The sequence below is a fragment of the Centruroides sculpturatus genome, unplaced genomic scaffold (assembly GCF_000671375.1).
Source record: "Centruroides sculpturatus isolate CEXI.00-Female unplaced genomic scaffold, Cexi_2.0 scaffold159, whole genome shotgun sequence".
In the NCBI taxonomy this organism is placed as follows: Eukaryota; Metazoa; Arthropoda; class Arachnida; order Scorpiones; family Buthidae; genus Centruroides; species Centruroides sculpturatus.
Window position 1 is genome coordinate 235,857 of NW_019384659.1, and position 14,869 is coordinate 250,725.

General features: G+C 27.3%; 1 protein-coding gene across 1 annotated transcript in view; it reads left to right on the forward strand.

The window, feature by feature from the left end:
• Window positions 1-14,869, forward strand: part of LOC111626498 — a 41,528-nt gene that overhangs the window by 7,226 nt on the left and 19,433 nt on the right. The window contains exon 2 of the mRNA XM_023369889.1: window positions 2,940-3,017. Coding sequence (XP_023225657.1) covers window positions 2,940-3,017 — 78 coding nt within the window. The remainder of the gene's footprint in view (window positions 1-2,939; window positions 3,018-14,869) is intronic.

Genomic DNA, 14,869 nt, shown 5'->3' on the forward strand with positions numbered 1-14,869 from the left:
ACTGCAGCATAAGTATAGGATCATACTTTTTGAGAACTTCAAAAATGAGTCGTGATTTCTTGCACATGACGGAGAACTGCGCAGAGAACACTACAGATCCGGCACAATTTATTTCCATATTATTACTGACATTTTTTTAAACATCTTGTATATTTATAAATTCTGATAATTTATACGAAATTTATAATTTCAGATTAAAATTTAAACAATAAATAAATGTATATTTTCCGATTTCTTAAATAGATTTTTAAAAGTTTATTATAAATCTAAACGATTTATCGAGATTTAATTATATAAAATGATCTGTTTTATTCGTTTTAATTTAAAGCAGAATCTAATTTGTTTAACGATCATTTCATTAAATTTTTATTTAAATTATTACAAATAATAACTTTGTCATTTTTGTCTTATATAACCTTATTTGTAATTGTTTAAAAGTGTCCCATTACATTGATAAGTGTGATTTCATTATTGTAGAAACATAAATTATTTTAAAAAGTGTAATCCATTAAATTATGATTTTTAAAAAGGGAAGTAAAGAAAATCATTTAAAATATTTATAATAATGTTATGTGATTTAACCTAGAGCATCTGAAAGTTTGTGCTCACTGACAAGGCTTTGTTTTTCATTTCAATTCCTCTACGAACAATACTTTTGTGAAATTAAATTAGTTATAAAACAGTGAGAACGGAATTCAAATCATTTTCTTTTTATTTTAATTTTTGGGCTCAGTAAGAAAAATACAATAACAAAATTCTGTTTTAATTATTTTGAAAAAATGGTTTTGTGAGTCGTTCTCAAGTAATTTTCCAGCTGATTTCGATCGTCAGTCCATCCCTGGCACTAAGTGTTTAAATAAAAAAGTATTATTAGTGAAATATATAAAATTACGAAATCTCGTCGTAAAACTAGTCTCCGGACTACAGTTTGAGTAGCACTGATTTAATTAATCTCCAGAGGATGAATTTCAATATGAAACAAATGAAAAAAGAATACATAAACAAAGTATTTTGCGTCAAAAATAATTTTGTGTATTCGTTTAACATGTAAATTATACATGAGAGTGATATTCATAGCAATATTCAAATATTTTGAGTTTGAAACAAGTTAAAAAATGTTTTTTTTTTACTTAATTTCGAAGTTTTTTTTAAATATTGTTTAATTTTTATATTTATAAATGAGTTTCTCCAAAAAATATTTTTGTGAAGTACGTACCTAAAAGATATTATTAAATTATAAATATTATTTTCAAATATTAGTAGCTATTTATTTTTACATTGAATGCAATTTTATCAAATTAAAATTATTCTTTATCGTTAACATAAATACAGATTTTTAAATAACAAAGTTCTTTTTTAAGAAAGAGTAATATTTGAAAAAAGAAGTGTTTGGGGAAATATATAGGAAATGTAATTCTATATTTGTTCTCATTAGAACCTATTTGTAGAATTACGTGTTAAATTGTACTAAATCGACGTTTCGCTTAGTGCGTGACGTCATGGAAAAGGACCCCTCCCGTTTTCAACATTCACGCTTTGTTAAGAACCTGGTGATTAATATCAACCGATTTTAGTCCATTGCTCAATTAATTATGATTTCAGACCATGTCCGTCTATTTCTCCCTCTCTCGAGTATTTGTTTCCGGTCAGAAAAAAATGTATTCATATTCGTATATATATTTAGGAATTTATAAATATTCATTTATTCTGATAAACTATTTCGACTGTATAAATGAATTATCCTGAACCGAATTTTTCATCGTTAAATTCAGAATCGTGTTGTTTTAATCCTAAAACGTTAATGAATAACTCATTTAATAACCTATTTAATCAAGCTTAAGAGGACTTCTCTTATCTGTAAAATTAAGAAATATGATATACCATAGGAAAGGCTTTAATTAATCGCATAAATCTTAAATGTTTTTTTTTTGGAAAAAATATTTCGAGTATGCTTCTTAATGTTTTTTATAGCTCTTCATTTCATAGAAATTTAAGACTATTAACTTTTACTTGAAATAATTTGCTACTGAATATCTAAAATATAGTTATAAGATTGTATAACCTTTTGAGTTTCACACTTTAAGAATATTTAGTGAAAAATTTTATTATTAATGCTGGTTATATTCTAAATAGTTTACGAAAAGAAATGAATAAAGATTTATGATGTAATTATAATTAAGTAATTACTTCAGTTCTTAATCTGACGTAAAGTTTATTTTAAAAAGAATATATGTATATAAGGCTATACAGAACTGAGTTGAAAATGTTAATGAGCCGCCATTTTGTTTCAGTGTAGTAAATCATAAAGAAATGTACTTGATATTTGAATAAGATAAACATATAAATCCATTCAAAACTTACAGTTTTGTATTAAAATATGAAGATGTCCTCATCTACGAAAAAAATTGCTTATCAGAAAAAAGATATTCATTGAAGAAATTCTTAGGCTACATGTTTTAAGATTTGTTCATCAATCGGAAAAGTTTGAATTTATATTACCATTAAAAGTTATAATAGAAGTTATATTGAAATCAAGTAGAGTAGAAATTCTAAACAATTTTTATTCTTTATAATTAAAATAGATCTTAAAAACGGATGTTTCTTGTTCTAAGAAATAAGCAAAGAAACAAAATGAAATCGTCTGAGAATTTTTTTATTTAGAAAACGCTTAAGAAAGATATATTACTATACCGAAATTAGAAATAATTAATGTTCCATGTCACTCGCAATTTCTAAAAAAACGTGCTTTACAGCGAAAAAAATATAACAAATTAAAAGTATGGGAGTTATTTCGTGCGAAATGAAGAATATTTAATCAGAGTAACTTCCTTCAAACACGTGATTACTAATTATCTTCCACACGCTAAAGTAGGAAACGGTTATTTTCAATTCGAGATGCAAATATTTCCTTTATTAATGAAAATTTATTTTGTTTTCAGCTACTCACGAACTGAATAATCGAAAATCAGAATCACCTACCTACATACAGAGTGGCGTAGTTAAATTAATTATTGAAGGTAAGTGCTAGGAATTTTATAGGTCAAATTAATGAATAGTTTTCTTTAATTTCAGAAGAATCTTAGTGATTCACTTACCGATTAATATAGAATTTGTGAAGCTCACATATTTTAGATCAAACCTTAAAATATTGTTGTCCACTGTATTGGCTTTTAGCATTAAAGCAACCAGTTGCTGACCTCATAAGTTAAAATGTCATTCTTTAATAATGAATTTTCTACTACCAAATTAATCTTTTAGAAGAATTGGGCGCATATATATATCATTATTAATTACAATATTGTTTTTATTGACATAAGGTAGGCTTACATAAAAACGACCAAATAATAATAATAATAATTTTGTGAATGAAATAAATATAGACGATTAATATTCTTTTTTGAACTATAAAAGGCAACTGTGTTAAAACATTATATTTCGTCTGTATTATTAAAATAAATTTATTGATATAATCTTAAAACTTATAATTTTTTAGATTATATCAANAGTTGATTAGTAAAAACCCAAAGTTCGTGGTGTCGCGCCATAATTGCTTCCAATTCCGATTGCAAACTCGGATTATACTTTTTCAATTGATACAAATCTTCTGATACTTCCTTGAAAGATTCCATTAAAGTAATTGCAATTGTTACGAGAAAAATAACAATAATCACCATTCCACCAATCAGAATTATCGACCAGATCCCGATTTCAACAGTGCAGAAAAGAGCTTCGTATTTGTAAATCTTTGCTTGTTCTATTGCACGGTAAAAGTAAAAAACATTTATAACTTGAACCCACATTGTGAGAACTACAATCAGAATCGAACTAATGATTTCAGCGTAATTTATCAGAGAAAAAAATTTATTTTCGAAAGAATTTGAGAGTTTTAACTTTACTTTTGAATTTAATTTAACTCTTTTCACAATAGTAAACAATAGAGCTGCTGAGAATGCGAAAATTGCAACAGACAGTTTGACAAAGACATCATTCTCGATAAACAAGAACCAAGAATTGCAAGGTGTTTTATTTGATAAATAAGGGATTGTCATAAAAAAGGTGAGGATGAAATGTATCCAATAAACACATTCAATGAAAGAAACATACAATTTATTCAGAACTTTAATAAAGTAAGCGTTATTCTTGACGGTACATAAGCAAGGATTAAAAAAATGCCATCCGTAAATCATGGATATTGACGTAAATGAAGGCAGAAAACATTGCAAACACAATTCCGTGTTTAAATCAACAAAACTGGGTCTAACAGTCGAAATTACGGTTGACATATTTTTAAATAACGAAATAATAGAATTTATATAATGATAAACGTTCTCTTCTGAAAATGCTTGTTACACCAAAGTTAGTACGTCTTGTATGTTATAACTGAAAGTAGCTCACTCTTTACTTACGTTTTATATAACTATTAATGCATTAAGTGTATCTTCTACTAAAAGATGTTTGTTATGTTGACATAACTATTAAAATAAAGGGATCTTCATCTTTTAGGAGTTTCATTATGTATAGAGTTTGATAGCTAATTGCAACAACTATGCAATCAGTAGTAATTGAAAAGGATAAGAATTTCGGTTTATATGAGATCAATATGTTAATATATAATTTTAATTGATGTATTTAATTGGAAATAGTTTGCTTTTCTTGATTTACGTAGGCAATAAATTAGACGTACATCATAAAAGTATTTATTATATTTGAAATAGAAAGCATATTACATTAATTGCTACAATTACTACATTGATTTAGCATAATGAAATGTATTTTTATTAATTTATGGAAATATGAAATCAAAATATCTGGAAATATTAAAATAACGTTAGCGCTATGCTTTTTACTTTTCTATGTCACAAATTTCATTATTTTTGTCAATTATCTATAAGTATTAAAAATATTTTTAGGTAAAATCTCTTATTAAACATTGTTCTTTCTGATGGCGAATTTTCTAATTATTCATTCATAGGACCGTATTTACATTTTCAGATGTTTAAGTTGCAAACTAATCTAGATAACTACCTGTTGTTTATATGTATTAATTAAAATAATATTCTTAAATGTAAAATCATAATTATAATATATACTATAATACAATACCAATATTTAATTAGAAGTGTATTGTAAGGAAAATAACATAGTAGATCGAGCCGAGACAAGTAAAAAAAATTCAAAAGAGAGATGTTTAGGTAAAAATGGCGGATCTCTTTCAAATTTTCCTCACAACATTTTTACACTTAGAAGTGAATAAGTGAAACGGCTTTTTGGGCAAAGACGTTTCGTTTGTAAGTTACAAATGTTTGTAGATTGCAAAATTGAGTTTTATTTGGATTGCACATGACGGTATCTGCTCATCACAAAATGGTTACAGCAAAGCTATTTACCGCAATGTTTTATTGAGTCATAACAATTCAGATTGGCCGCAGTCATCCCGAAATATTGAAGTTATTTTCTTTGTACGTACATTTCAAAAATTTGCAATCTGTTGATCAATCTTGTACTCATACTTTTATCAAATGGCCATATTTTCTATAATTATTCAATATAACGAAGCATTTAATTCATATGCTTGTATGTCATTATTATACAGTTTATTATGTAAGATGTGTACTAGGACTTATTTTATTAACAGTACTTATTATACCGGCACCGGTATAATAAGTCCTGTTAATAAAATAATCCTAGTAGACATCTTACACAATAACGAAGCATTTGTTTAATGCAATCATTGCACTATATATCTCTGCTTTGATTACTTTGTAATTAGTAAACACCGACATAGGAAAACCTAATAAAATTTGGACATGCCATCTACAAACATTTATAACTTAAGAACGGATCGCACAGAAATCGATTTTACTTTTTCATTTCTTAGAGAGAGTAATCTTAAGAAAAAATTTGAAAGAGAATTTCTATCTGAAACGCTTCTTTCATTACATTTTCAGAATTTTTAAGTGAATTATTATACTTATTTGTATATTAAAATATTGTATGCCACAAAATACTTTGATAGATTATTTACACAATAAAATATAAAAATTTGGTTAGTTTCGAAAATAGTGAAAGATATTTTAGATATAAATAATAGAATATATTTTTATCGATTTGTAAATTTGAGATAAATCTATATTATTACAAAATAAGAAAGCATAATGAACATTTTTGAAGGTTTTTATATAGGCCTATAAATTTTCCTATTTTCTTACCATGCGCATGCAAAAAACTATTCCAAAAAGATGTCCTATTTGAATTTTTTTTCTTATCATTATAATTAGAAGAAAATGAAATATAATTCTAGTTTTTATTCAATATTTAGTCAATAATTAATAATGTTAGTAAAAGTTGATCGTGTGGTAGATAGTATGCATTTTACTAAGTAAAAATAAATCTTAGTAAACATAAATCGAAAAATCAACCATTTCTGACGAGGAAAGTGCTCAAGAAATTAATATTCGAACGATTATTACCTACTTTGAAATCAGTGCCGATTTTCTGATCTTAGGTGCACTAAATTTTGAGTTTTAAGGATTGGGAAGTACATATTTTGTTCAAATGTTCAATCAAAAATGGTTGACTCATAGAATAAGAATGTTACGGTGCATATACTTGGTGCTCACAATTATAGAAATCTCAGCCTATAATTTTGATAAAATCTGTATCCATGGTCAAAAAGTCTGAATTTGCCTAAAAAAAACTGACCGCCAGCATTGTTATCGAAATGTAGTGGTTTTGACAATTTTGATGGGATTCTTGTTTAACAATTTAATTTATTATATCATACCTGCTTTGTACATTTTATTTTGCACTCGTTATTCTAGAAGCGCAATTTTTAAATAGAAAGTTGTGTCGGCAAGTGGGATCAGAAGTTTTATGTGGTCTCGTACACATTTTTCATAAACATCATTCTTCTGTTTAAAAAACTTTAAAATATAAACAACACTTGACTAATTGTCAATCGCAATGAACAAAAAAATAGAGCCATTAGATTTGTATGTGTTTGTTAACATTATTCTATTATATAAATATGTACTCAAAAACAATAATTATCAATAAAAGGAAATATGTTGCAGAACTTTTAAAATATGGATTTCCATATAACAAAGTTGATGACGAGCATCCATCATTTCTTATAATTTTCAGCAAAATTTTTTCAGGTTTCAAGCTCTTAAAAACATTTGGAAAAAAATAATCCGATTTAAGTCGAAAATCTGTTCTATTCTTTTAAGAGAAAATTGTCTAATTCCCTCAAAAATAAAATAAAATTAAATACAAATAAATCGAAAAGATTTTTAGTATTAAAATAAAGTATTAAACGAAATCATGTTTTTCTTCTTTCTCATCAGTCCAAGGACGAGTTCAGTCTCTCATGGATTGTTCTTTTCCATTGTGATTTCTTTTGTACATTTGTCAACATTTTACAGAATTCAAAGAAAGGTTATTCGATGCTTTTAAAGATTGATAATTTGAAAGCATCTGTGAAAACATAAAAGTGGACAAATGTTGAACACGTGGACTGTACTCTGAAAAAAGTAATTGTCCGCACAAATGCGGTTGAGAGCGGTGCAATTATATTATACAGCCATGAATAATTTATTTATTTGTAGCACTGTGCTATATTATACTGTATAATCATGGAGAAAAGGTAGAACTCTTTATAGGCCACTCACATATAGAGGAGAGGAGGGTATTATGGAATACCATTTACATTTCTAAAAATAACTTTACTGGTTTTTGAATAAAAATCCCAAAATCATCATGAGTACATACTATAATTAATTGTAATGTACTGTCACTTGTAAAAAAAATGCTATTTATTTTGTTGTTATAAAAAAATGTATTTTAAAAAACGCACAAATGGAGGGTAATATGGAATAGGTGGTTTAAACAATTTAAAAACTAATTAGACTTCATAAAACATAGTTATTCTTTACTATACAAACCATATTTTTAAGATTACAATAGAGCCTCGATTATCCGACCCCCGATTAACCGACACCTCGGTTAACCGACCGTCCTAGTCGGCAAATTCAAATGTCCGCTAGTGATGTGGCGCTACAATATTTGGCTATGTCTTGGCTACTTTAATATTATTTTTACGTGTTTTAGCTGGCAACACTCATTCGACCATGAAAGGGAGCCAGTATTTAAACGAGGCTTAATTTTCTAATTTTTAACGATACAATAGCGACGATTATTATTTTAAAAAATAATTTGTTAGGCTTAACATCGATGAAAATTCAACGCGAAGTAGGTTAATAGCGATATACTAATATACTAATTACATGGGATATAATAATATACTACACTAATAGTGGATTTTTTCATATTTTTCGGTTATCCGACTTTTCAATTATCGGACCAACCCCAGTCCCCAATTCAGTCGGATAATCGAGGCTCTACTGTATGTGCATGTCATTCCTGCTTAGAGTCTATTTACAAAAGTCACAGATATACTGTAATTTTCTTTCTCTGCTCCGGTACAATCAAGATGAGCCCACAGAGAACAGCTGAAGCATTGAATCCAAATTTTCTCTCGTTCATCTTCGGAGAATTTTCCGTTAAAGAAGATACATTCAGCGTCTTCGTTTCCCGACACGCCATCTTGGAAAATGAACCTTTAAACTGATGGACAAAACATTGTCCGCTAAAAAACGACTACAGTATAACAAACTACCATTCTTTTAGTGTACATTATGCTTAACATCAATGTTCAAGTCACATGTGTACTAGTAGGTTAAAATGTTTGAAAACTTGTCTGCAAAAACTCTTGAAAATCACAAAACACACTTTGTTCTGTAGCGAGTGGTACGCCGACAACAAGCGGTCAACTGCACTGCATCGTGGGAGTCTTTCTTGAGTAGTTTGTGGTATTCCCATGTAATAGCAGCAACAAACAGAGCCGAAACCTCGGTATTCCATATTACCCTCCTCTCCTCTACATATTTCCCAATCCTTAAAACTTAAAATTTAGTGCCTTTCAGGACGGAAAATCGATGCCGATATTCAAAATAAGAAGTAATTTTTTTAAATAAGTGCCTTAACTTCCATATTTAGCAGTTTGATTAATTTCTTGGGTATCTTTCCATGTGAGGTATTAACAATTATGTAGACTGGTATCAATGATCTGTTGCCTTAACCGATAGCCTTTAATAAGAAATAGCATAAAATGATAACTTCGAAAAATTTTCTTATTTTTATTCCGAATATAAAATTATTTTATCATTAAATAACTCTTCAATAAGTTTCAATTTCATATTAATCGATGCTGCAATCTGCAATAGCATTTTAATCACAAAACATCATTTTTTTACAGTTTCTTTATATTTATATAGCATAAATAAATTTTTATGGCAAATTATTTAATAAAATTATAGTGTCTACATAACTAGAAAATAACTAGCCATGTTAGATATAAATAATAGATAATATTTTTATCAATTTGTAAATTTGAGATAAATCTATATTATTACAAAATAAGAAAGCATAATGAACATTTTTGAAGGTTTTTATATAGGCCTATAAATTTTCCTATTTTCTTACCATGCGCATGCAAAAAACTATTCCAAAAAGATGTCCTATTTGAATTTTTTTTCTTATCATTATAATTAGAAGAAAATGAAATATAATTCTAGTTTTTATTCAATATTTAGTCAATAATTAATAATGTTAGTAAAAGTTGATCGTGTGGTAGATAGTATGCATTTTACTAAGTAAAAATAAATCTTAGTAAACATAAATCGAAAAATCAACCATTTCTGACGAGGAAAGTGCTCAAGAAATTAATATTCGAACGATTATTACCTACTTTGAAATCAGTGCCGATTTTCTGATCTTAGGTGCACTAAATTTTGAGTTTTAAGGATTGGGAAGTACATATTTTGTTCAAATGTTCAATCAAAAATGGTTGACTCATAGAATAAGAATGTTACGGTGCATATACTTGGTGCTCACAATTATAGAAATCTCAGCCTATAATTTTGATAAAATCTGTATCCATGGTCAAAAAGTCTGAATTTGCCTAAAAAAAACTGACCGCCAGCATTGTTATCGAAATGTAGTGGTTTTGACAATTTTGATGGGATTCTTGTTTAACAATTTAATTTATTATATCATACCTGCTTTGTACATTTTATTTTGCACTCGTTATTCTAGAAGCGCAATTTTTAAATAGAAAGTTGTGTCGGCAAGTGGGATCAGAAGTTTTATGTGGTCTCGTACACATTTTTCATAAACATCATTCTTCTGTTTAAAAAACTTTAAAATATAAACAACACTTGACTAATTGTCAATCGCAATGAACAAAAAAATAGAGCCATTAGATTTGTATGTGTTTGTTAACATTATTCTATTATATAAATATGTACTCAAAAACAATAATTATCAATAAAAGGAAATATGTTGCAGAACTTTTAAAATATGGATTTCCATATAACAAAGTTGATGACGAGCATCCATCATTTCTTATAATTTTCAGCAAAATTTTTTCANATATAAATGTACTGTACCACAGTTTGATTTAACGAATTGAATTTATCCTGAATTACAGTAAAACCACGATTATCTGAGGTAATGTGGACCCATGCCTGAAAACTCAGATTAAACGAATTTCCACAGCCATTTCAGATTAAAAAATACGAGTATAAAAGATTTGTATGGTTGTGGATGGAGTAACGCTATTGAAGATACGAATGAAATATTTTCACCCAGAAAATTTTGTAATGTGTAGACTACTAATTATTGATCTGATACTTTTATTAATATTACCTGACCGTCCTAAACAAGATAAATTCTGACAAGATAATAATTTATTGGCTCTAATGAGTAACTTGCCACTTCTCTACGTATTTTAAAAGTATCCCCATTACCTAAATTTCCATTAATGTCGAATGGATAAAATCATTGAACCTAGTCATGGATTCGCACTTCACCAACGGGATGGACGCATGGAATTTCTAGGTGTAACATCCAAATAGGAGGCAGAAAGTCCTATCAGAAGGCATTTTTTAATTTATTTTTTGGTCCATTGTCCATGTGTTGCGTTGCCTTATACCGTCAAACCAAAATAAATCATACTTTAAAATGGGATAGTCTAAGCAGCTTCACATCACAAATGTGTCAGTGAAACTAGTTACCAGTAATCCTAAAATTCCCGGCGACTGAACGACTAAATGATCTGTTCAGTCTCCGATTTGCCATTTTGGGTCATGTCGTCACGATTTTAAGTCAAATCGTGACGACATGAACATTTTAAGTCAAATAGATTTGCAGCGCAGCTTTGTGTAGAGCCTTTTTTCCTGTGGCTTGACCTTTGACCTTTGACCCCTGCCTGGAGGGAGGTGGATGGACGTCCTCCCTTGCTTCTTTTGCGCCCTCCCGGTCTATTTTTGTCCGTTTTTGCTTCGTTCGGGCCGAGACGGGCCTTTTTCTCTCCGCTTCCTGTCTGTAGCCTGCGAGCTTCCAGTCTGCCGTGGGATCGAATCTCCTCTCTGTCTGTCGTTTTTTTCTTTTTTTTTCTCGCTTAAAATGTTATAATTTTATACATAAAATTACAATATATCTAATTTTATGTATAAATAAATAATTTTTCAGTCATTCATGCATTTTATCCAGTACTCTTTTCCTTTAAAAATTTTACTAAATATTTTTAATTCACGAAACAACGCCTAAATAATATAGAACAACCTGTAGTCATCCAAAATCCTGTTGTAGAAGAACCTAGACAAGCTGCTATTTTGGACTAATGCTTGGATTTCAGTTTACTTGGGAGGAGCAAGCATCCCTCTAACATAACCTGTTACAGATTCCCCTCAACTTACAGTTGGGAAAATTTTCCCCGTTCTTATTTCTTGACATTCTGAATCTTCATGAAAAATGAAACTATGTCACTTGCTGTATGGTAGCTTCATTTAATGTCTTTGTGAATTTAATCATATATAAGAACAACATTTTTCACATCATTTACAATACAGCTAATTTACAATACGTACTACAACAGTTTTAAGAATAAAATGTGTATTATTGTACTTACATTTTACAATGATTTATTTCCCATTGAAGTTAACTGATAAAAGAGAACAGAAACAAATTTCAATTTTTTATGTTACCGTTTTGAACTTTCTTTTATGGATTACGTATAAGAAAAATTGTTCGTTTACATACAGGTTCGCCTCGGATAATCGGTTCTATTGTATTACAAATTAAAATACATAGATCAGGAAATATCTACAATATCTTAATTAATCTTAATTGAACGAATAAATCTTAATTGAAAAACTTAATTTATATAAATTTATGAATGAAACAAAAGTATGTTTTAATATTTATATATTTTTAGATTTATTATAGATTAACCTAGAAAAATTAAATATGAAAATAATTATAGACAATAACGAAAATATTACATTTTTATAAAATAACAAATGGCTCGCCAAAAAGCAAACCGTAAATTTACAGAAATTTCTTAAAAAACATCACTTCAATGCTTTATCAGAATCTTTAGTAGACAGTTTTAAAATTCAACAATCATATTGTATTCATCTGTGAGGAAAAAACTACAGACTTTTTAAATTAATTAATTAATTCAAGAAGACATCGCAATTAATTGAAGCTTTATTTCGTTTGTTTTACATCATTACATGCTTTATTCATTATAAGATGACCCTTCTCAGATAATAACGAAATAGGCCTATAAATAATAGTATACAGTACTAGTCAAAAGAAAAAATAATATACCTTAAAACCAACTTACTGTATACTTATGACATCACTAAATTAAAATCAATTTACAACATATTTTTAAAAATTTACAGACAAATAATATTTTGATGTTTAAGCCACATTTATTTTTTCCATCCAAAATCCTTTTATGAGTTGTTTTACCGCAATGACATACATCTATGAAAAATATAGATCATCAGCTTTTTTATTAATTAACATTTATTATACTAAAGTACAAAAATTCTCGAAATTGCAAGATTTGAATAACCGATTTATTATTTACATTAAGTGATCGACAAACTTTATGAAAATTGACACGTGATTGTATAGCGGAAATTTAAGATCAAAATGACTTGATACTATTCGTCATTAATAAAAACAAAATTATATTGTGTTGACCTATATAAGTTGTTGTATCTCAATTAATATAAATATAAATCATATAAATTTAAAACAATGAGATGTACCAAACGAAATATTATATTGAATATGAAACATATATTCACGAAATTTAAGTTTATTTAATGATAAGTATAAAAGAATTCAAAATTTATTTATTCGAATTTATTTGAACAAATAAAATTCATTAATGCACAGCAAATAATGTTAATACACTGATAATAAACTATAATAAGCAAGACATCTTATATAAAATAACTTATATCTTCGGATATTTTATTTGTTTACTATTCATACGATTATAATTTTTTCCCTCATAATTAAGAAATTTTACGATCGGTATGAAATACAAAATTGCATTCTTACATTTTTTTTAGCTTATTTAAAATAGTGAAAAGAAGGAATAAAAATCAGGGATTGATTTGATTTGACGTTTTCTTAACTCCATAGCAACTGGAGATAAAGAAGCATAATTATTTATATACAAATTTTCCTTTTACTTATGTGCACCCTGAGGAAAATTCTTCAATTGATATCTTATTATAGTTTTGTTCCTATATTCTTTATTTTTATGTTATAAGTAAGAATAAATTTTATGTTATAAATAATAAATAAATAAAAATTGTTACAATTATTTTCTTGTTATTTATTTATTTATTTATACTTATTTTCTTACTAAAGGAAGATGTGACCCAAAATAAATAGAAACAGAATTTTCTATTTATTTAATAAAAGTTGTTTAATATAACTTCGCTATTGATTTAACTTATCCTGCAGCCTAAAAATATTTATTATTATGAATCGATTTTTGTAATATTTATTTTATAATTATAGAATAAGTTCTATCTAATTGTTATTAATTTTATATTTTAATCATAAATAATTAAAGGATATTTATTTACTTCTAATGTAATGTACTAGAATTCAATATAATTAAAGGATTATTAAACAGAAATCTATGAAATTTATTATTAATAAGTGCGATGAGAATTAATGATATTTTGATGTACGTGAAAATCTATTAGTTCCTAATAATGCTTTATAAAAGAAAATAAAAAATTATATTTTGAAATTAAATTTCCTGTTAATATATAACGTATAGCTTACATATTCCTACTATAAAGTAGTAAGTGTAATGTATAATCTCAGTTGTATGTAATAAAAAATATAAAGTATTTTATCTTTCAGCCAAATCTATATTTGAATTACATCAAATTTAACAGATTATTTCATTTTATTATTATATAGTTCAATATTAGAAAAATCTTTTATCCAACTATATGATGAATAATGCAACCACAATGCATAAAAATTCGTATTTCTCCTATTGGATGAATTACCAACGAATCGCTATTAGGGATTGTATACCGGTTTACCGATTTACCGGTTAACCGAGAAATTGACAAAAAAACATTCGGTAAACTTACCGGTAAATTTTTGAAATTTACCGGTAATTCTGAAAATGAAAAATTTATACTAGAAATTTTTATGTAGAGAATATTGTGTTGATAGATATTTAAAAGGGCTAAAGGGACATTGAAAAAAAAACAGATAAGTGTAAGCAACAATATACCTAATTATTAATTTTATGTGAGATATTTTTTGTTTAATTTTAATTTAAACTTTCTTGGGTTTGAGAGGCACTGTAAATTGTACAGAAAGCTCTAGTTAGCATATGTGATTTGTGCTCTGCCGTTTTTTGAGATTTTTAAAGGTTTAAAATCTTTACAATCAACGTTTTTCTTAAAGA